General features: G+C 40.9%; 1 protein-coding gene across 12 annotated transcripts in view; it reads right to left on the bottom strand.

The window, feature by feature from the left end:
• The window catches only part of Cadps (calcium dependent secretion activator), a 439,844-nt gene that overhangs the window by 75,190 nt on the left and 339,746 nt on the right, over positions 1-24,908 (bottom strand). For 4 of the 12 annotated variants that reach the window (XM_051206871.1, XM_051206870.1, XM_051206866.1 and 1 more), the window contains 6 exons: positions 22,278-22,298; positions 20,971-21,127; positions 19,476-19,617; positions 11,474-11,620; positions 7,970-8,125; positions 3,714-3,861 (listed from right to left, as the gene is read on the bottom strand). In XM_051206871.1, coding sequence (XP_051062828.1) covers positions 3,714-3,861; positions 7,970-8,125; positions 11,474-11,620; positions 19,476-19,617; positions 20,971-21,127; positions 22,278-22,298 — 771 coding nt within the window. The remainder of the gene's footprint in view (positions 1-3,713; positions 3,862-7,969; positions 8,126-11,473; positions 11,621-19,475; positions 19,618-20,970; positions 21,128-22,277; positions 22,299-24,908) is intronic. The other 8 variants (XM_051206873.1, XM_051206872.1, XM_051206868.1 and 5 more) reach the window with 3 other exon arrangements.

The raw sequence follows: 24,908 nt of genomic DNA on the forward strand, positions 1-24,908 counted from the left end.
GGAAGGAAGGAAGGAAGGAAGGAAGGAAGGAAGGAAGGAAGGAAAGGTGAAATGCTACATGGCCAAATCACTACTTTTCTTGGGAATCTCATTAAAATCCATCAGCATGTGGCTATACGGCTGTGCACAATTCTTTAAACATGCCTCAGCTCTACACACTGTATGGCAATTACGCCTTAATATTCTGTTAATCATGTCACTAAGTGCTAAATTTCAAAGAATTCCCCATTACAATTTAGGTAACGACAAAATCCACACACCTCATGCCAGATTTTCCTGCCATAGGTGATTTATTTGACTAGCTTGCTTCTGGAATAATAACACTCCCCACCCCTGCTTGCTCTTTCTGGGGTGATTTATTGTTCTGTGAAAATCAGAAACCTCATGAAGGAGTGAATACATGCACATAGGAACCTTCTAGTTACCACCTTCCCTGCTAGCTCTTGTAAATTTTCCCCTTATACCACTGTACCTGCAGCCCAGTAGGTTTGGAAACTTTGAATTCTCTCTGTGGCCTTCTTGGGTTCACTTGACCCATGCCCTGAAATCATGGTGGCAGTAACTAAGAGAACCATTGGTTTTCAGTGGCATGAGAAGAGTGGGAAGCTCGCTTTTGCATCTGATGGGCTAAGTTACTGTAAATCCAGGGTTATTCCGTGAAAAGCATCCCACTTGACTTCCTGCGCTGCACATTTTGCCTTGTCATGGAACAGATTGTGTGTATGTTATCTTTCTGTTAAGACCATCTGACCTTGGAAATGAGATGAAAACACACTAGGCCAAGTGAGAAACTATTTAATACACAATTTCCTCTCTATTGGTACTTCACAAATTTTAATGAAAAAATAAATATTTAAGACAGAAAAGTATGGTGAACAAATGTCTCAACAGCTGCCTTTAGATGAGACTTTATCCCAGTGATGAGATTCAGGAAGTGATTGTCAAACTGCAACCCTCACCAGTGCTTAGCCCAAAACAGGCTGAGGAAGGTGGGGTCCAGGTGGTGGTCAAAAATAGCAACTAGATCTGAAATACAGGCTTAATGTTTGATATCCCAAAGTCCACACTACAGAAAAACAGAAGTCAATCATTTCCAAGTATTCTTACCTGTCTCAATCCTAGCATCTTTCCAGTCATTCTTACTCAAGCCCCCTTAAAAAGCCAGTTTTACTTTGGAGATGAATTGCACCACTCTGTGGAATATGGGCCACTTTATGTGACTTCCCACTGAAGTTCTGCTACAGGCCATAGCCATCATGCCAGGCTGCTGAAAGCAATTCAATCATATCCTGTTTTATCCTGACCATTTTAGCTACATTAGGAGTGACCACAAGCTGGTTCCTTATACTTAGAAGAAAATCCGGAAGGGAACAAATATCCTTAGGAAAAGAACAAAAGATCCAGTGTTAGATGGATCCTTAATTCATGGGTGTGTGTGTATTAGTTTTGGGAAATATATGTGTTGAGCTGTATAGAAAAACACAAACGGTCTGTTCTACTACATGACACAACATGCATGAATCTTGAAAACATTTCAGTAAGTGAAAGAAGGCAGACACACACAGCCCACCTATTGCTTGATTCTATTTATATGAAACCCAAGAACAGAAGCAGGCATATCTGCACGATACAGGTTGAGGATAACCTAGAACTGAGGATACAGATAGAACACTGGCTATTGCTGCATGGTTGCTTTCTATTTTGGTTCCTATCTCATGTCATGTGATGTCTGTAAGGCTTTGTGAACACAGCATGATGTGGAAGTGTGTACATTTGAAGGGAGATTCCTATATGCATGCGATTTGCACCTTGACGATTTACAGGGCGGCAGCAGTGTGACTGACAGGAGCAGAAGCAGAGGAGACTTTAAGGGGAGACAGGTTCCCGACTGACGCTGTCTCAGAAAGTACAAACTCAAAGATATTTAGTCACTTGGAGAGATTTGATGATGTGAGACCCCCTCAGTGAGATTTGCAAAGAGGGTTCTGTGAAACCCATAGGTTTTAGAATCCTTCAGGGAAGCGTGGGCAAGTGGTGGTGTGAAGAGGTGCTAAGGTGGAGAGGAAATCACCATCTGGGACTCTGGGCCTCCCTCCACCCATTTCAACTCTATTTTTATGTTTTCTGTGCTAGGCTTCTGGATAAAGAATTAAGAACGGATTCTGCAGTCAAAATAGGCTAGATAAAAGTAGAGCAGTGATATCATTTTACAGATGGGGAAACTGAGGCTCAAAAGAGGCTGCCAGCATTATCCAAGTCCATTTTGCAGCACAACTCAAGATACTGCAACCCAGGCCTCCCTTCCAATTGTTCCAACCCTTCTCCCTGGCTCATTTTTAGATAGCAGAGAGACTTGGATCACTGCTTCCTAAAATGTGGCCTCTAGGATAGCCCCAGCTTCATCAGAGATTGCAACAGAAGCTTAAATTCCTATGTGCACTTTTTTCTGCACTGGTACACATGTGCATAAAAATGTGTGTGAAGGTGCATTTGTGTATGTGCGTGGTACATACATGTTCATATTTGTATCTGTATATCAGTGCATGTATGGCTATAAGCATGTGTGAGAGATGCCAGAAAACATCGTGAATGTCATGCCTCAAGAACTGTCCACCAAATGTCTTAATTCTTTTATCATAGCCCAGACAAGTTGTAATACTATGGGACAAGCCACTGGAACACTAGTGGACACTGGATTTGGGGAACCACTGTTCTGACTCACGTAGCAAAGAGGTTTCTGGATGAGAACTCGGGGCCTAGAACTTAACTCCACAGGGAGGCTTGAAAGAAATCAGCTAGAGCAGAAGCTAGCAAGGGTGGCTGAGGAAGCTCACTTGTGGGGGAAACAAGGCTGGAGGACATCTTGCCAGAAGAGAACACCACCAACCCACATATAAAATGGAAGGTGCCGAAGGAGAAAATAAATAACGAATAAGGAGCAAATATAATTTAGTAAGAATTCTGAGCATGTAAGGCTGGTATTGAAAGATCTGATTTAGGAGCAATTTATGCCAATTGGCAACAGCATAGAGTTGCCAGAAATGTTACTGAATTAATTCTAAATTGGTATATGAATATCTAGCTGGCTTAAGGCCATCGGAGAAAAATGATCATGATCGTCTTAATCAAGTCCAAGTTGCTGCTTCCTTCTCCTTCACATTTTAAATCTGACTTTAGAATCAGAAACTCTGCAAAGGAATAAACTTCTGGTCAGGGAAGATTCACAATTCATTTTCAGGGAAAATCGAAAGGCCGCAAGTTGATTTGGACCTGCAGAACCTATTGGCGTAGCTTGGTGGCTTGATGTGAGGTGGAGCCCTCCTCTTGTCCAAAGATGCAAGGGCTAAGAAACTACTCGTGGGAAGTGATGAGCACTTGGACATTCCCACATCTGCTGCCAATAATGGCCCAATGAATAAAGTCACTGGACATCCTTTAACTCAAAGGCACCTTAGGACCACCCAAACTCCAGCCAAGAATCCTCCCAAGTGACCAGCGTGCGCATCAGCACATGCCTTGGGATTGATGTGACAGATGCTGGACTCTTATCTGAGGCTTTCTTATTTGAGGCTTTGCCTGTAGATGCTGAGTGTATTGCTGAAAATAGCAGATTGGGTAGAAGGAAGGGATTTGGGAAATTTTCTTCTACATGACCAAAGCAGAGAGGAGAGGGGAGAAAGTCCTTTTTTTTTTTTTTTTTTTTTTTTTTTTACCTCTTGGCCCATTTCCATGCTGCAAAGTTTTGTTGATTGAGCTTTGGCATCAACCATAACATTAAACATGGTGCATATTGACTGTGGGACTCGAAAATCTGTTGATCGACTGGTTTTTTGCAGCTTAACTTCAAATGCAATCCTGGTTCTATTAAAACAAAGTAGGGAAAGACCAATTCAGCATTCAGATGGCAGGAGGTAGAGGAGACATGTTCTGAGAGGTTAGTGAAAAATAAAATTGAAGGATATGATCAGTTTTAATCCACAATGACTTCACAATTCTTTTTCAAATGACTTCCTGTCTAAGGAGGGCTTGTTCATGTGGATGGCCATGCATGCCCATCCTTTCCCAGCAGTGCATAGGACACCTGTAGCTCAGTATGCTTCTGTCTATAGATTACATGGTGTGGAGAACCCTAATTGCAGGAGAATAAATGAATTAAAAAAAACGATTATAGCATTACAACATATGCAGCTTTTCTCACATTGGCAAGTGTCTACCTCGAATCATTTCACTTAAAAACAAAACACAAGAAGGCAGTTTCTTATCTTCAAAACCTCAGCATGGAGAAAAATCTTGAACGACCCTATTGTTTCTAATTTTTTTTCTTTTGGTTTTGTAAGAGTCTAAAAATACCTTTTGAAATCCAGATAATTTAAATATTGTTTGAAAACTAAAAAATTGGTTGTCCTTGCTAAAGAATCATTAGAAGAAAATATATCAAACCATTGTAAATGCCTACTTTTCGAAGAGGGATGAAATTAGAAGTTATTGTTCTTGGGGAACTCACAGGGTGGCTTTTTGTTTTTTGTTTTGTTTTCATTACCAGAGTGTTACTTTTTCAGTAAGAAGATATTCTTGTTTATAATTACAACATAATAATGTCTTTGACATGAAATTATATTATAGAAACTTCATATATATTATTTATAACTCAAGGATTGCATACATCTACTGTAACATTTCTTTTGTAACATGGTGTTGACATGGGTCAATTTATGATACCAGAAACCCACCAAGCCCTTGTAGGAAAAGCTAGCCCAATATAGGTAGTCTGCAGCACAGGTGTGACATCCAGTCCTTGGTACTGTTATTGCAAAGCAGGGACCAGCTCTATTGAAAAAGGTTTCAGAGAAGTGGGTCACATCCTCACATATCCTTTGAGAAAGCACCTGGTTAGTAAGTGGTTTCATTAAAGCCCCTTTCATCTAATGTGTCTATTGCTTCTCTACATTGTCCACTGTCACCTTCCACGGCTCATGCAGCCATCAGGATGGCATTGCTTTAAGAGGAATTGGAGGCACTTTTCTATTGGTGCATAGGAGGACCACACAGCTAGTTAGCTGGGGAAAGGATGCCAGCTTGCTAACACACCCTGGGTGCATGCAGGGAAGCCAAGTATAATTTCTAAGGTTGGAAGCCCAGTTCCTAAGGGAAAAAAAAAAAAACACCCTCAAAACACCCCTATAGATTATATGATCATGTTCAAGATAAATGCATCTTGGCTTCTAAAGACTCAGTGCACCGAAGAAGCTTTCTAATCATGATGATCATTTTAAGCTCCGCTGAAAATACATCGTTTTCTAGCTCTGTGAAAAGAGGCCCGATGGGTACTGAGTTGGACCGGGCCCTGTGCTGATCTTCTGAGGCTTATGCGCTAGTTCCGGCCCAATCTGAGAAATGGAAATGCTAAAGCGTTTCTTTCCAATGAAGCAAGTGTCTTCCCTTTTCACATTTCTTTTCACAGGAGAACTGTTCCTAGCCTGTGGAGTGCAGGGCTGTGAAAAGAGGAAGGCAGAGGCAGAAAATGAATATGACTTAGAGGGCTCTAGGGGTCCCCAAACCCAGGAATAGAGAGGTCACTTAACCCAATTGGCTCCAGAGTACCTTGTTTTATACCTAGTACAGACTGGATACGGACAGAGGTGCTGTCATTGTCATTGTAAGTGTAGAAAATGTCTTGGATGCTTAGTCCTGAGGAGTACTGTATACTTAAAGCCATACCCATAGTCCCTGCTATGTGGGTCTAGGACAAAGGTTATTTACTCTGCCCAAAGAAGTAGTCTGTAGCTCTCAGCTCTTCTAACATATATTCTATACCTTAAAATGTCTAAAGCCTTCCCCTCTGTAGCTGGAGTCAGGATATTTCTACCCATGTTTGTGTTTGAACCTTGACTGAAAGGAACACCAAGGAATTCTAGAGGTCAGGTCTGCCTATACATGTACAGTGAGTGATTTAAGCCCTGACAATAAACACTTGCTTAGCTACTGTGTTCTGGGTACCTCTGTGGTTTTGGAGGGTGAGGAGTTTCCAGGGATTCAGGTCCCTCACCTGCCTCTGAATGACTAGCCTTTCTACGACTGTACATAATAACAATTATAGTGTGGTGAGGGAGAAACCACATTTACCATCCTCATATATTCTGTTTATGTCTTCCAAGTGTCTCTCATTTTACCCCTATCATGCAGACTTCTTAGTGGAGGACATAAACAGCTATCTGTATAGGCGGGGGCATAGACCAAAAGAGGGCAGGTCTTGATTGTAATGTACTTTAGCTCCTCGGTGCATAGAGGAACAGACTGATAGATGGCCTTAAGGCGTTGCCCAGTAAAAAGATTTTGGTCAAATGATTTGATCATTGGACAACTATTGCTTTCCATAGAATTAATATAGACTATCTAAGAGATTGTAGAATTCAAAACTGGAAACTTTCTGACCATTTAGTTGAAAACCAGACCTGTCTTTGGTTTTACAACTGGGCAGAAAAGAGCAAAATCTGTTGTCTGGATTGCTCCCATGCCCAGTATCCCCAAAGCTCATGGCTCTTCCCTTAGTTCACTCCAAGTTGCTATTTACTTACCTGCAGCAGTGCCGTTCTGCCTTTTGAGGTTTCAGGTTTGATGCATTACTTCCCTTTCTTCTTCCAGGGTATCAGATGCTGCATTCAGAACACTTCCAGGCAAGCCCAGGGGGTGTCACTTACAACTCATTCATCAACTAAAGTATATAACATCTGGAGGCCTGGAGAGCCAAGATTGCTTATGCATGTGTGCGTGCGTGAGCGTTCCTTCCTTCCTTCCTTCTTCCTTCTTTCTTTCCTTCCTTCATTCCATCTTTCCTTGCCTCTCTCCCTCCTTTCTTCTTTTGTTTCATTTTTCTTTCCCTTTCTTTTCTGTTTCGAATAAGGAAAACTAATAGGACACTTATAAACTAGAAAAGAACATGGATGCATGTTTGAGGCTAGGGGAGTTAGTAATGACATCAAACGCAGAAGATAATTCCACTGGTCTGATATGTGGATACAGTTACTCCATAAGGGAAAGAGAGGGTCTTTCCTTTTCCATTGTACTTCAAGGACTCAGCCCTGGGCCTGGTCTATGAGAGCAGATCAGAGTATTTTTTCTTCTTCAGATCAGAGCATTTTGGTGAATGGATAAAGACTGTCCTTATTCTTTTCCCATCACTGTCTCAGAACAATCAGCTGGAGAACTCCAAGCGCAGCGATCCCCTTTCTACCCCAATACAATACTGTGAGCTACAGTGTTAAAAGGGGGAAATCCATGGGAAGCCAAACCACATGTCATGCCTTCATGCTGATTACTTGTTAAGATGTGGGCTAAAAAACCTAACAACAGGCACACACTAGGTGCTCAGTTCACATGGACAGAATAACTGAGGATGCTAAGGCTTTGTTTTTATTGGAAACTCATTATCAATAAGTTAGATTCCACATGCAATGACTCTAAAACTGTACATTTTTTCCCTCTTCCTAACTGTTCGATCTCCATGCCCGTGTATTTATAGGTATTTACCACATAGCTATTTTGTAGCAGACAGTGCTAGATGTTGGGGATCTACAGATGAGCAAGGATGGGTGTGAGTAGTTTCCTCATGGAACCAGTTCAGGACAAATTGACAGCCAAATAATATTGTGTCTGGGATGGATACTGGTTAGTAGAAGCTCAAAGTAGACAGCTAACCATTCCAGCTGACTTTTTAAAGTTGTTATTGTTGGTATTTTGAGACAGGGTTTCACTATGTAGCCCAGACTTGTTTTGAACTTATGGTAACCCCTGCCTCAACCTCTAGTGCTTGGGTTACAAGTGTGCACCACCATGCCTGTCTGTAGTGGAGCTGACTTGGACAAGCAGGTACCTCCAAAACATTCCATATCATGACCTATTGGCAGGGGCTCTCTGGTTTTTATGGTTAGTGGAAGAGGAGGCCTGGACCTCTCTAGTCACTAGTTCTTACCGTTTGACGCAGGACTCAATCATGTCACTTGCCATCAGTTTTAGCCGCTGTTCTAAGTGTTTTCCAAACTCTTCCTCAGGCCAATGAAGGTCACGGATGAAAGTCTGAAGGGCGTCGAGTTTCCAGAACAAATCTTCTGATGTACCTGATCCATTACTGGCAGGATAAGAAAGTAGAAATCAAGGGTCATCTAGTGGTCTTGGGCCTGACAGACACTAACACAGAGACAGCTGGGGGCTGGAAGGCTTAAGGCAAACAGTGGCTTCCACATACGAAACAACGCAAGGTGGCGGTGAAGGGGGGCAGTCTCCATTGGCAGAATTTGAGTTTTACCATACAGGACTCAGTTCACTTTGCTCAGCCAATTGCTCCAGACCAGCGAGGTGTCTGAAGAGGTTGTTGTCTCCTTATAAGTAGGAGGATAGCGTATGGTAAAAATCAGCCTTCTTTTAATAACCACATTAGCATATGTGATGATTCAGACGAAGGCTATGAACCAGGGGGAGAAGTAAGTCTCCATGGATAATAACTACATGACAACATGCAGTTATTAAGATCCAGAGCTTCATGCATTCCCCAGTTCTCCTCCAGAGTGGAGGCCTCCCGGAAATGGCACAAGACTTTGGTTTCAAAAGGACAGTGCTAACAAAGTGGTGAGCGAGGACCTGCTTTCTCTCTCGAAGAGCTGGAAAAAATCGAGGAGACTTCAGATAGAGACAGGCACAATTGGATACCTTGAATCCCAAAGTCCTGTCCAGTGGCTAACATTCCAATTTTCATAGACCAGCCCGTTACAGAGGCAGCCCCAGGATGAAGGGAGTTGGGGCAGACAAGGTGAGTGGACAGGGCATCTCTGTGATACTTCAGGGCTCAAAACCTGAGCTCTTTTCCCATTGTACCATATAGCCCCGTCCTCTACAGATCCAGGGAAACGGGACTGACTCCTTTTTGTATGATGACATCCAAGAGACTTTTACCTGGAACATCCATGGAAGGCTTGTGCATGGGAGAAGTTCCACTCTTCCTTTCTTGCCCTTCTCTGGCTGGCTTTTTTTTTTTTTTGTAATCACCCCATTTGGAACTCTGAGGGGTGGCCAGCCCCCTACCCCCTTCCTCGCATACCACTAATGCTAACACAGTAATTTATAAAATGTCCAACACACCATGCATTACCACTTGTTCTGACATCGTCTATAGAAACAGATGAGAGTGGGTGTTTCTATTGTGACAGATGCCAGCTGCATTGAATTAATGCTTCAGAGAGAAATATAGCTAGTGCATAGATGCATCCACAGCTACTGCAGGGTGGGGAGGGGGCAAACTCCCAACATGCCGAGAGGGAGTTCCAGCCTACGGCCTGCACCGACAGGGCAATGCTTTCAGAACAGACCAGTCTGAGGTCAGTACGTAGATGTATCTGACACGAGGGAGCAGGTAACAGGGAAACACGTCCTTCAAATGAAAGGTGGCAAAGGAGAGAGCTGGAGTCATGAAAAGATATCGAATCAGGCATTTCCTGGTGGGTGACTGAGGATCCATATCTTCTTTTCAGATACTATAGTGAGCTTCATTTGAAAGTGGGGAGTGCATTTTTCTCCATGAAAGTTCAGCCTTCCCCCTACCTTACCTCGTGCTTGGGAAGAAAGAAACCCCAACTTTGTCTAGTCTAAGCCCCGTTTTGGAACTGCATGGTTTATGTTTTAAATCATTAAGTACATATGAATGCAATAATTGGTATTTATTACAACAACATTTTGACACCCATCTGGTTTCAGAGTTTCAAAAAATTCTTGTAGCGATTTTTTTCTTTGAAGAGCTTATTATTAAGTTTTGACATGAGGAAAAGAATATTTTCTTTTTATTTTTAAGATAAACTGTTAATGTTAAGGCAATAGCACCAAGATTATTTTGATTGCTGAGCAGTTACCAAAATGTGTTCCCACCCATGCCTTAATTAATTGAATGGAGACTATTATCTGCTTTATCACAATGTCTTGATTCATATCTTTTCAAAAACAGTATCACAGAACATGCACGGGACAAGCTAAGAGAAGCTTTCTGCTATTTAGTTTTAATTTTAAACATACACTATCTAATCTAATAAACAGACACTATCTATTTGAACTTGTAATATTGTCATCTTAGCATGAATATGATGTATTTTTGTTAGGAAAATTTTTCCTCAAGTATGAAAAATTTGCAGGTTTGAATTTGGCTCTAGTAGAGAATCAGACACATTGGCCTCATGATTTCACTGTGAGCTTGTGAGTAACTATACTTTTTAAAATAGTTGGTAGCTTTGGGGGCACCAGGTTGAGAAGCCATTTTAATGTCCTGTTCTCTCCCTGGGTTAACTGTGAATCTGAATATGCTGAAGGCCACCTTGATGAATGGGAGTTCAAGATTTAAAAACATTACTGCCAGTTTCAGATCATTTTTTATCCCTTTGATAATAACACTTCCCTTTGAAAATGTGCCAATTTATTCTTCCAAGGAAAAGCTTATCTGGCCTATAATTAGCTGTGGTCAAAGTGAAGGATCAAAGGAAGGTAGAGAACTGGTAAACCTTCTTTCACTTATTAAACCCCACATGGTTCTCATTTTATTTCCCTGAAGTAGAACTGAGGGGTGCTGGATCTTCTTCTTGCTAAGGAAACTGGGGAAAGGATTGATATCCTAGGTGGGAAAACTGTCCACTCAATCTCTGTGTCCTTCAAACTGCTCACTTGAAGAAGTGGCATCGTTTCAGGCAAAAATACTTCCCACATTCCTGACACCCATAGGAAGGAAGCGAAGGACAACTCTACACTGAGAATGCAGAAACACTACTGCCAAAACTTAATTGTGTGTGTGTCCTCAACTTTGCATTCTCAAATTTAGAATTCTCCTTTCACCTAGACCTAAAAACTTTCTACTGTATTTGACTTTGGGAAGTGTCTACACATTCAATTTATCTACTCTGGCAGGTCCATTCATAAATTTTCATTTAGCTCTGAAGATACTATTATGATATCATGCTATTTACTGGCATCAGAAATATGCTTTACGGCTTAATCAGTAAAAAATGTTTTATTATGAAACAAAACACAAAACCCAGTGCCTAGATAGGCAGGTTTCTTTCATAGACTTGGATCAGATCAATGATGGCTGGTCAGCCCATCCAAGAATTTTCATAGATTATTTGGGGATGAATAATTCCTAAAGCCATGGTTCCTGCATTAAAAACAGGGGATAGAAATCCTCTTGCAAAATAATTCAGGAAGTAAAACACAGTCCTCAAGTGTTCAGTGGGCGTTAGACAAATCTTTAGTGTGTATATATAGCAAATGTCTTACAAACATGATGAATGCCAGAAATAAACAATATTGTCTCTGCATGATCAGCAAAATATGTCTAATTATCCATCTCCATCTCTGTTATATAGGATGTATAGAAATAAGCAATACATATCCATGCCAAGATCACTTAAATTTAAATGAGATCTAATGTGAACTGAATACACACTCAGCATCATATATAGCAGCCATCCATGACGGTGCCGAAAAAGTAGGCATTTGTGGGATGCCTAGAGGGATGTTAACTGGTAGATTTGGAACTTTAGGTAGGTTCACATTAGGTAGGTTCACATTGGGTAGGTTACTGGTTAAACTCCTGTGGAAGAAACAGACAGAAAGAAAAATACCATCACAGTGACAATGTAGATGTGGCAGAGGCACACAACAGTTGTAAATAAACTGGCCAAGTCCACAGAAGACAATGGTGAAGACTTGAGCAAACACTTTGGAAAGCAGATTACAGATGGGAGGCTGGGATGTGACTCGGCATCCAGAGAGAAATGATAAAGTTAATGGGCAACTGAAAGTGCAGAGACCGATGGAGCAGCTGTGCACAACAATCATAACTGAAATGTCTTTGAGAATGTGCTTCTGTTTTCAAGGCCGCTGTCTAAAGGGTCTAGAACTTGTCATATAGTGAGAACTTGATATTTGTGGGATTCTGGCCATGGCTGGAGCTGGGGTGCCATGAGACAGTTGAGCTAATAGAATGGTGAGGCAGGAGAGAGAACAAATGGGCACAGTGTTACTGAATAAGTCCTGGAGAGAGATACACTCATCAGAAAGGTGGCATACACTCACTACTCTGGCGTGATCACTACGCAAAGCATACATGAACACACACATCACACTGCACCTCTTAAATATGCACAAGCAACAGCTATCCAAAGTATTTTTAAACATTGTATACATGTATGAAATTTTCAAAAAGTAAAGACATTTAAATAAAAATAAAAGCTACCAAAATACTTTGTAAGAATATAAAATGGTGGAGTACTTCAACTTTGTCTACTTTCACTTATAACTTATAGTCAATAGAAAAATTTTTTAAAGTCAGTATTAGACATCAATTGGAAAGGGAAGAATCACTGATTTGAATGTATGTGAAATAGTAATATGCAGAAATTGAATGGCTTCCAACTGCTACTTCTAAAGACAGGAATTTGTGCAAGGGGGTGTCAGAATGGATGGCAAAGATGAAGAAATCATATGCAGAAAAAGGATTATCTCTGGGGAATTTTATGGAACACTCAAAGAAAATGCATAGGTTCTCTCCCAAACCCAGTCTTATTAAAATCAGACATGCCTCCACACAGAAATGGACACATAGGGAAAGAAAAGAATCCCAGATTTAGATCTTATGTGGAACTCAGACCAAAAATTAATTTCAAATATCATTTACTATTATGGTAGCTTCCCAAGAGATCAAGGCAACCAGGAATAATACCTAATAGCTGCTATTAGGAAGGCTGGGCATGTTAGGAGCTGCTGGGGTTTTTAGAAATACGTATATGTGTATGGGTGTACATGCATGCAATTGCATGTGTGTGTATATGAGAAAGACACACACACACACACACACACACACACACAGAATGCATGCTTGCTTGTGTGTGGGTCAGTGTGCTACCCTGGGTGTCATCCTCAAGAATGTTGTCTGCCTCCTTTGAAACATGCCTTACCAATGACTTGTTTCACCAACTAGGCCAGACTAGTTAGTCTGCAAGTCCCATGGACCCAGCTGTCCTCATCTTCCCACTTTTGGAGCTATAAGTGTGTGCTCTATGGTACCCAGGGGTTTGAACTAAGTCTCTGCTTGTGGAGCAATCAGTTCACCCCCACTTCCTCTCCTCAGCCAAGATTTTGCTTCTTGATGTGAATGGCTGTTCAATGGGTGTATGTGAAAGTTTATTGAGCTGTGCATTTTTCTACAAAAACCATTTAAAATTAGCCAAAAAAAAAAAAATAGCAGTGTTACCTTTTTTTTTTTTTATCACAGCTTTTTGTTTTTGAATGAGGTTTGATGTTTAATTGACTGATACAATGGAAGGGAGATGGATGGTTTTATGAAGGGGAGACATAGAAGAGAAAGAGAGAGGAGAGAAGGAGGGAGAGAGAGCATGTTCAGAGATCCGAGTCCAATCAAGCACATTTCTTTGGAGGGTCTGTGTCATGTACTGCAGCAAACACTGGCACTGAACGTCTTGCAGAGGCATTTGAAGGGTGTTCCATCCAGCCAAAGTCACTGGCATGGCAGAGCCCAGCCTAGCTCCGAACTGAAAGGAGCCTTCCTGTTTAAATGGAATTGACAGTACTTTGGCAGAGGACTTGAGGTTCTCTTTTTGGATCTTGTGGGGAAGGAGGAAGTTTCGCCAAAGCAGCTCTGGGTGAGCTGTTTGCCTAGCAGGACTCCTGGAGGCCAGGCTGCCTCTGGGCTCACTCTGGGGCAAAGCTGCAGCAGAGAAGCTGGACCTGGTGAATAACTTGGTTGCTTGGCCCCCTCCAGAAATAAGTCATTCAAACATTCTCAATGGCAAGTCAGCCCTGGATTATAAACTGAAAACCCTAGAATGCAAAATTGCCAACCTGGCATACTCTTCTTTCAGGGAGATAGATAGGTGTTTCACAGATACACCATTCCTTGTGCTGCCAGGGTACTTTGTGGGGCGGCTCAGGAGAAGGTGAGCTAACCATTGCTATTAAGTAGAAGAGAAAAGAAATGGAACTTTCCCTTCCATGTGTCTCTGTTTAACTGGGGAATTTGCCTTTGAATTCAGTCCCTGGTGGTTCTCAGCCTTAAACACTGCCATGAAACAAATCCGCTGGCGATTTCCACTGAGACATGTGTAAGCCTATATAAGCAAATGTGATCATTAAATGATACACACACTGAATAATGATCAAGGAATTAGGAGATCTTAGAGATGGCAGCCTGGAAAGTTAAAATGTCAATTCTGAGCAAATTATAAGTAGCTAGAAAAGAATAACATACAAATGCCTGCAAAAGCAACTTAATTTAAACATGTTAGTGGATGGTGGGTACACAAATGGGAAGAGAGCTTTGTTTTGCATACAAAATAAAAAATACTCATATTAATCAAAACATATTGTTTTTGCAAAATACAGCATTTTGGCTGTGAACTTGGGCTTAAATAGACACATTTCCTTCATGGCACATGTTATTAATGATTTAGTTCTAAAATGATAAAATATGACATTTCTACTTTTATCAGGAAACAAAGCATATCCCTAATGTTACTAATATTTCATCTGGGATGCTAAGGGGTACATTCAGAGGTAACTTATGAGCATAATATTTCAATATCACACATTTAAAGAAGAATTTTGCTTAATATTTTGTTGTGAGGTCAAGGCTCTGGGAACCAGTGACTAGCTGAAATGAATCGTTAGTTTTAAAGAGGGCCCTCCAGTGACTACCAGACAAACAGTCAGTCATGACTCTTTGTAAGAACTTTAAGTGTATGTCTCTGGACAGGACAAGAAGTGAAAAAATTAGCCTCTAATTCATTCTAGGGACCTTGCTGAAAAGGATTGCTTTCACTTAGCTCCGATCTCTAGAGCCTGAGCTGACAAACGTTCTCATCTGCTGTCTCTCACATTCATCTGTGTATACCCCATTGATACTGACGGCCATGAATGTAGGTGGGGCCCCTTTCTTAGAATTGTTTCTAACCAAGACCGTTTCCATGCGGAGGGGATATGGTTACATCATCTCTCAAATATTTCTTCTTTAAGCTTATGGATGGGGGTAGATTTTTAGATACAGAATATGTTCTACTTTTATAAGCCATTTGTTGCATGAATATATGAAGTACCTCTGTCTTTTCTTGGTGCTTTGTACACCGAAGCTTCTCTCTTTGTTTGTTCTTAGGTCTAATCCTACTCAGGGGTATGGGTACACTTTGATTATTTCCTAGAGTCCCAAGTAATGTTTCCTAACTTGTTATTCTTTATTACTCAGCCCCAATTTCCTTCTCTATGAAAGTATAATGCCACAAATGCTCTATTTATCTATGTACTGTATGTAGGCCTACATTTTGTATATGATAGCAGTAAGATAATTTATCACAGCTTTGGGACTATCAAGCCCCATTGAGAGCATATCATTTACAGAACACATCTCAAACTCCCTGGGATTTAAGAACCTCTCAAACAACTGAGAGGCTTGCTCCATCCTTGATAGCCCACAGCAGATTCTCAGTGTTGCTTTGGTGCACTCATTGCACATTTCCAATTGTGTCCATTGTCCTCCCAGTGAGCCCTGACTCTTTTGAAATGCTATGTTTCAAGTCATTTCCTCCCAGACCTCTTAGTAGAAACTCATCTCCTTATGAGCTACATTCTCACATTCTTTATATGATTTGTACATACATACTTTGGTAATATTTAAAGCCATTATTGTATATACATTGCTAGACCCAACTAGATATAGATTCCCAATCTGGGAATGATATCTTTTTCTCATCTCCATCTCCACGGTTTTACTTTTCTGTTATATCCTTGCATTCCCTAGCCTGTACATGTTTCCAGCATTTTGTTGATACTGCTGAGCCTGGCTATGTGCCAGGTCCTTCTCTGTTCTAAATGCAGGGGAGGGAGAGAAGAGACTGTATAGTTGTGTGTGGACTTGCACAATAATATTACCAAGAATCCTTGTAAGGGAAGATTTTTGTTTATCAAAAGCTTTGTTTCATACAGGAGGACATCAAGTCTTGGGAAAGCCAAGTGAGGACGGATCTTAATTCAAGACATTAATGGCTCTGGGTATTCTGGAAAGTTCCTGGCTCAGGACTTCTTTTTAAAATTTTATTATGATTATGATTAGTAATGAGTAATGAGTAATGTGTTCCCACGTTTCAGGCAATGCACCTGGAGAATTGTTTCTCTTTCTCCACTTTTCATGGGATCTGGCAATCAAACGTTCTAGGCTTTTAAGGACCATGCCTTTTCCTTCTGAGTCCCTAGGGTCAGGAGTTGTAGATTCAGTAACACTTGTATATTTGAAAGCCAGCCACACACAAGCTGCTGAAGTGTCTCTTGGATACTGTCTGTTACAATTAGATTGTCAACAGTTTGAGAAAAGATCTTAGTTAAAAGGTATTTTTCATTTGCACATTTAAGGTCCAGAGAAGAAACATGAATTATAAGTGCCTGGAAACCAGGATTTATAGTCCTTTACATAAAGCAGTAGTTACTTTTACTCTCCTGAAACTCCCTCACCTGACACAGGAGATCACAAAATTAAGGATTCTGTGCTCTCAGAATCTCAGAAGAATCAAAGCAGAGACAGAGGGGTCACCCACACACTGAAAAGAATTTCTAAACTTTCTTCTACCCTAGAAGCCTCTATGGTGTATTAGCAATGAGCTACCACTAATTAGCAGCAGAGTGAGATGTTGTCTACTTATACACAGGGACCAGACTCCACATTCAGGGATGCCAGAAGACCTCTGAACTACCCACCCAACTCTGGACAGTGGTCCAATGGCATGCACTTAGGGAAGGGCTATGGCCTGGGCCTCTATTGAACACTTAGGCCTATCTTGTAGATAGTCTTTGGCTGCAGGCGGAAACTATAAAATGGGATTCTCCATCAGTGCACAGAGAATATTGGAGCAAGTGTATAAAATACAGGCCATCTCTTCTCACAGAGATAGAAAGCCAGGTCTCAAGGTAAATAGCTATTTACCTATTCTACCAAATAATTTCTGTTACATTAAGCCCAAATAATTGTAGTTTCATTTTTCTTTACAGGTCAATAGTTTGATACAAGGAAATATGAAAGATGAGCACCCTTTTTTGTGTATTTTCTTTTATCTCTAAATCATTGCATGTATGTATGTGCATGCATCCATACATGTATGTGTATGTGTGCATATATGTATGCATGTGCATACATGAATGTTTGTGTGTGTTAGTCATGTGGTAGAAACTGAGAAGACTAAAGGACTGGGCAAATAAATTTACCCAAGTCAGTTCCTTGATAGAATTCTCAGGTTTTGTTTTTTTTGTTTTTTGTTTTTGTTTTTTGTTTTTTTTTTTTAGATTTTTCAAGACAGGATTTCTCTGTGTAACAGTTCTTGCTGTCCTGGAACTCCCTTTGTAGACCAGGCTGGTTTTGAACTCACGGAGCTCTTCCTTCTTCTGCCTCCTGAGTACTGGCATTCAAGGCGTGCCAACACCACCACTGTCCACTTCTGAGTTTTTGTTGTTGTTGTTTTGATAAAAATCCAAGATGAAAGAAGCACCTTTGCTTAAAAAAGAGGGAAGGCCCTCTGCAGGCAGCAGGGACGTTCTCACGTATTATCTTTCCTCTGTTGGAGGCATCGGGAGGTAGGTTCACTTCATAGAAACACGTCCCAGTCTACTTTTTATCCTCTGGGCCACACAGCATCCATGTTGTCTAACAGCCAGCTAACTTGTGTGTGGTTAAAGGGAATGTTAATCTAGGTTGTGTTTTACTTGGCCTTTTCAAATTTCTCCACATACCCTGAAAGGTATGTACTGTTTGATATGAACTGAACAAAGATTAACAACAGCACAATTTGGACACCTACTCCGGCCACATCATGTCCACACCTGTCTACATTCTCAGGTGTGGCTGTGGAGACTCAGAACACTTACACTTTTCAAAGCTCAGACTTTTAAATTATGGATCCATGAGTTCAATTTTACCAGTTAAAAAAAATCCCCAACAAAACATTCCCAGACTACGATTCCAATTGTGAAAGTGATTTTGATTCTATCTTTACTGCGGGCCGTACTAAGAACACTTGAAGGCTTCCAAACGAATAGCAGTCATATGTTTGGCTTCTAAAGAAGTTAACAGATTATAAAATGACTTTAGTGACATTTTCACAGAAATTCATGACAAGTCTCAGACCCCGGGTAGGAACTTTTTAAAGAATCACTTTGAACGATGAGAAAACAAGTTCCTAGAAGTCAAACCCTTGCCTTCCCACTAGGGTGAGGCCCCAAATCTAAGGCACTTTAGTAACCAATGGTGGTATCATTTCCCTTCTGTGTATGTTGGCAATAGTACCTTCCACATTTAAACCAAGCAAGGAAATGCTATTTCAAGACCATTGCTATTTTCAAAACATGAATATCACTCACTTAAGCCTTTTCCTCTTCACAGCTCCTTTCCATAGCACAATGTTCTTAATAATTATGACCAATAAATAAACAAATACCTCCTCATGAATGCATTATCCTCTTAAGGATCAAGCTTTAGACCACAGAGTTAAAAGTCAACAGTCCCATTATCTTTCTTTCCTTTCAAACCAATAGCTATGGGCTATTGACTTGCTTTCAGTTTGGGCAAAGAAAACACAGTCCTCCTTAACTACTGAAGGGGCCAGAGGGAACTGTGTCAGTCAGGGTTGTCTAAACATTGATATTAGCAGGGGTTGATTTATATGCCTGTTTCAGAAAAGAACTCTGTACTGAGGAAAGGCTCTTGAGCTCTTGTCTGAGTTCCCTAAAATGCTAGCACACACCCCTGTTTTGTTCCAGGTTGCTGCTACATCTCAAAGATGTAAAGGGCTGCAGATAATAAATAACTAAATAATTTCTTAAAGAAGGGGAGGAAAGGAGCACAAACAACTAGAATCTCATAGGGCAAAGACAGGGCTAGGCTTTACCAGAGCTTTTCAAACCATATCACAAAGCCTCCATCTAGGGTGTCATTTTGCAGGATATTTGGGACTGGTCCTTGGTGGTCCACAGGCACAATCTTCTCCTCTGATAGCAGAGGAGGTACTAGGTTTGCCAGGCACACTCAATAACTGAGATTATTTAGCCTCTTACAACACACAGGATCCCCCATGATTTGTCCAGTGGGATGTGTAACCAATAATATTGTATATTGTGGTCAGTGCCCTCTCCTGGGGACCTTATGAATAAGATAAGCAGATAGTATAAATACACACCCGTGGTTACATCTCTCAGTATATCTTTTGTGACACAAAGTTACAATTTAGAAAACATACTTCTAATCTCTCCTCTCTGCCCATTCAGACAGGGAAGCCTTGAGTACCATATTAAGAAATAAAGCTAGCTCTCAGTTCATACTAACAACAATGGTCATATAACAGAGTCTGTAGCCATTTGTACCCCAATTTCGATGGTATTAAAAGAGGTTTCCTTACTTGACTGGTTCCCATGACTCCCGCTCAAAGCCCCTGTGAATGGATTGTGCGATTGAGGACTCCATCAGATCCACATATCTAACAACAAGTGGGGCAAACAGGTCCTGCAGGTGTTTGTGAAATTTCCCATTGCACAAATTATCTGGAACAGACAAGCAAGATCATGGTCAGAACCACAGTAGTTTTATGGAAGTACAGTGTACACACTTCTATATCAAATACACTGCTTCTAAGGAAACTGGAATAAAAAAAAAAAAAAACACAGGAACAGCAACAAAGCTCATGCCTGAGCCTGTGTAGAAGGGAACTGTGAATAATAGCCACGTTACCTATTTGCACACTCCCAAGCGAAGTAACAAGGTACAGCAATTGTAAAAGCTTTATTTTACCCCTTTTCTACCCATCTCCCTGCCACCTCCCCCTCTTCATCAACCTCCAGGAAGAAGGACTGCTTTATGGCTTTATGGCTGTGCTGTCATTGCTACAAGACACTGAAGTGCTTCCAGAGTTTGTTGGCTAGAGACATCTTTTATCTAGGAAGTACCATCTGATAAAAACTGAAGAGCATAAAGAGGTTAAGTTAACTAATTTGCTGGGAGTAAATAAAACACAAGAAATGGATACATCTTCTCACATGCTCCTTTGTTCTTCTGATAAAGACAGGCAAGAGAACTGTTGTCCACAGTTAAGTCGGTATGTGTATGTGGTGTGTGTGTGTGCGCGCAGTGTGTGGTATGTATGTGTGTGTGAGATGTGTATGTTTTGTGTGGATGTGTGGTGTGTACATGTGTAGTGTGTGTGGTGTGTATATGTGTAGTGTGTGTGGTTTTTGCATAGTGTGTGTATATATATATATATATATATGTATAAGGAGTGTGTTGTAGTGTGTGTATGGCATGTGTTGTGTATGTGTTTGGTTTGTGAGATGGGTATGTGTGTGTGGTATGCATATTTGGTGTGTGTGTGTGTGTAGTGTGTGTGATGTGTATGTGTGTCTGTGTATATGTATGTGTATGGTGTATATTTTGTAGTGTGTGTGGTTTGTGTATAGTATATATATATATATATATATATATATATATACACACACACACACACACATATATATGTATAAGGAGTGTGTGTGTAGTGTGTGTATGGCATGTGTTGTGTATGTGTTTGGTTTGTGAGATGGGTATGTGTGTGTGGTGTGTATATTTGGTATGCATGTGTGTGTGTAGTGTGTGTGCTATGTATGTGTGTGCTGTGTATATGAATGTGTATGGTGTGTGTGTAGTGTATGTATATGTGTGTATGGTATTGTAGTGTGTGTATGGTATGTATGTGTGTGTGTAGAGTGGTGTATGTGTGTGTGGTCTGTGTGTGTGTGTGTGCATAACAATAAAACGAGGAGGAGCTTTGTCTTGATCATAGTCTATATGGAATAAATACATCTTAGCAACAAATTTGTATGCACACTAATCAGGAAAAACCAATAGTCCAGGATGATACATACAGTCTGTACGGAGAAAGTCATTCAGCAGCTGGAACAGTGGGAAACTGTCCCATGTGTCTGGGGGTTGCACCTCTAATGCTGCATCCATATCCACTGCAAAGAGTGACAGGAACGTCTCTGCGTGCTCCACCATTAAGTCTGACCACCATGCAAAGGCCTTTGAAATGTGGCAGAAAAACAACAGAGAGGTGATGAGTATCTCCATGGGATGAAAGGTATGTGCTCCAACCCTCACTGCTCAAGACTGGCTGTGCACCCAGCAGGGTGAGGTCATTTTATTGTAAAGAGAACAGCAGTTTGGATATGTATGGGCTTCTCAGTGTTCAAGGCAATACTCTGTAGAAAGCCTTGCTCCTGACCGAGAGGTCAGAGAACACCACTGGAGGGTGTCAGACATGGAACTTCTGCTCAATTTACAATAACTCAGTAGGCTTGGGTCATGCTCTGTCATGGCTGCTTGCTGACTCTTGCTCTAAGGTGTAAAATTTGGGAGTTTCTTCACTGTGTTTATGGGTTTTCTGCTGGTCTAACTTGAAAATTTGCAAATACTGTTCATTCATATTTCCATATCTGGGAATTAGTTGTTTATGGTCTCATCCAAACACAGGGACTCCCGTTTCCCTACACAGTGGAAACATTACCCCTATATCAAACTAGGTCAAAGCAAACCATTATTAGAATTACTACACGACTGTTGAGTAAAACATCTATCTCAGGAGGGAGCCTTTGTTCTTTACTTCTGGTCTAGAGGAAATATCATGCTTAACCTAGAGAACATGGAATAAGGTTACCTAGGGCATACACACATATGTACATTGAAAACCAAAAATATCAGTGAAGTAACTCATTTTCATGCACATGGGTCCTTGGAAATCACTGTGCAAGGTCTCAGGGGTGACATTCACATCAGCCTGGGCCAGATGTGAATGCAGTTCAAAGGCATGCATGCATGTAGGCTAATCATTTCTGGCAGGGGACATGCAGAATGAGTGGTGGTGTCAACAGGCCCTGTTTTGCTGATTTCAAAGAGAGCGGATAACAAACATTGCCAGCCTCTTCTCATCCCCACCGCCCCACTCAGTGCCGTAAAGTATCCACACTGGAAACACTTTCCGGAGCATTCACCAAAAAAGATGGGAAGGCGTTTGGAAATATGAAACATGATTATGGATAGTTTTATATATGAAAGGGTTTGGTCAATAGCCAAGCTCTTCTGTGATCTAGTCCTTATTGGAGGGGTATTCTAACAGCCACTAGGAGGCAGAAGAGAGGGGCTACTTCTCCTCTTTCATGATCACTTTACTTACTTCTCCTTTATCAACATGTGGCTGGTTTGCAAATTAAATGGAAAAAATCAAGTCATGTACGGTTCTTTAAGGATGGCTTGGCTGGAACTAGACCCCTGCTGTTTCCACTGTAATGTACAGTAGAACCCCACTGATTCAGAGCATGCGAGGGGATGCTGGCCTGTGAGCCAAAGGCTCAAACTGTTGGACTTTGAACAAGAGATATTTTATTGCTTTTGAACACAGCCTGTAATTGGGTACTAAAGTAAATGACATTCATGGATTCCCCAATGTTTAGCACAGGAATGTATCAGAATGCTTAAATTTCCCCCGATTTTTAAGGAATTGTTGATAAATTGTCCTGTTAGTTAAAAAGATGGGAAACTTAACTTTGTAGATCCAAGGATGGAAAAAAAGAATTATATGCCTCCAACTTACAAGAAAAGACTTCCATAGAGTGTTGATATTATGCTAAAATATTTTATTTAAGAAAAATGAAAATAGCCATAGATGCAACTGAGTCATCACAGATTCTAAGTATTTGGGCTTGAACAAATGAAGCATTCTTGTAGCTTCACCACCTAGAGATGAGAGCCCTGGGCCTGAGTCCAGCAGAGGAAGACATCCTTCCTCCCCCAGTCAGAGCCTTTCCAGCCTGCTATTTAGGCAGACTGTGTGAATGCTTGGAATTGCTGGATTCCTGTCCACAGCCTGACCCTATACAGAGATAACTCTTCTTTCAGCATCCAGGATCTCTGCAAAGTTCACAAAGGCACAGCAAATGCAGCTGGCACTAATTATTTACTTGGTTGATCAATGTTACATCTTCAGGGCATGGCCGAGAAGATACTATGGGAAAGAACGTATTATGTTCCCATGTACAACTCTGTTCTAAGATGACAGGGAACACAAATAGAAAACCAAATCAAACTAAAACCCAGTCAAATGCATGAAATTAAAAAGTCTTAACCCAGCTTCAGATGTGGTCCTTAGGTTTATAATTTTAAAAACTTGTAAACAAGAGACCATGAGGTACACAGTATCTCTCTTCTGTGGAGAACAGTCCTACGTAATTTGTTACTGAGCAACTCTGAGTCTTTGCAATAATAGTCACATAGGCTGGATCCACTGGGAGCCTACAAAGAGCAGTGTATCACTATGGAAATGGGCACAGTGAATGAAGCGATTTTAAATTAGGGGGCTGGGGAAAAGATGAAAACCAAGGATTTTCTTTGTAGCACCTTGTAATCGAAGTTGACTCTTAAGAAGTAGGCAAGAGTCTAGCTAGGATAGTAATAACTAAACAGCTAAGGGATAATTCTACCAAATGGGTAGTCTGCATGGCTGGGCTAAGCAAACACTAGACTTTATTTTAGGTTTACTCTTACAGGATACAAACCACATTTACACACAGAGTCATGTATGTTGACCGGCACCTAAAGTTTCAATAAACCTTTTCCATAGACAATATGGAGTTACTCATTGGATTGTAAGTACTTACCCAGTGTTTTTTTTATTACTCAAAGACAAAAGGTGTGTCTCAGGGAATACATTCACTACACTGAACACACTATGTATTCTGCACACAAGCTGACATGTATATATGTACCCCTCTTTGCACCACAATACATATATACATATACATACGTATACATAGAGAGAGATTAGGAAGGGGGAGTACATGAAGTTATAATTTGTGTGCCTGTGAGTAGGTCAGGTTCTGAGAAAAATATTCCGCTGCATATGAGAGCAAAATGTGACAACAGCTTCCACATACAGCATGTGTGAATACTAAAGAAAGGATGTACTCTTGGCTGATGAGAGTTTTTTCCCTCTTGGGACATTAACTATATTTTATTGGAACTTAAAACATATTTAAAGAAGATTAGTGTGTGTGTGTGTGTGGGGGGGCAGCCCTATTGTCACTTTTATTTGTGAGGTATCCATAAGTAGTATGGCCATAGCACTTAGACCTAAATTTATGATTTAGTGCTTTATTATTATTGTTTCAAAGCTTAGTGAGCAGTTCTGGGCAAACAAATCTTCATTCATTCAGGGAGAAACTATTTACAATGTGTTCTATATCATGTCAACTTTTTCCATTATATGCTAGTCACTTGGCTATAGACAGGGATTCCTTGGGCAGCTAGAGATTCCAGTCAGTGGGGCTGGCACAAGACTCAAGAATTCAAATGTCTGCCAGCTGCATCAGGTATTATTGGTTGTATATGGAGACTGAGAATGGGTGGGGTGCCTTCCAAGACCAGCCCACCCCTCCCACCTGGGAAGGGACTCCCTCCCCCTCCTTCCAGCACATTTAGCTCTCAGGCATTAAGTACTTCTCACCTAGGCTTCACTTTTTTTTTTTTTTTAAATCAGCAGATATTTTGATTTTTGGGGAATTCTTTTCTTAATATAATAACAGCTAAACTTTGTAGAGTGCTTATCATATGCTGGGCACAATATCTGATGGTTTGCTTAATGTTACTCTTCCATCTGCCAGCAGCCACCCCACTTCATTAAGTAACTAGACCACAGTCACATGATGAACAGCTGTAGCTAGAACTCAAGCCCAAGCTTCTCTGGCTAGATGCTAAGATTTAGCTGTTGTGCACTCTAGCCTTCATGGCCCAGGGTATTTATTTCTTATTT

The sequence above is a fragment of the Phodopus roborovskii genome, unplaced genomic scaffold (assembly GCF_943737965.1).
Source record: "Phodopus roborovskii unplaced genomic scaffold, PHOROB, whole genome shotgun sequence".
Classification (NCBI taxonomy): Eukaryota; Metazoa; Chordata; class Mammalia; order Rodentia; family Cricetidae; genus Phodopus; species Phodopus roborovskii.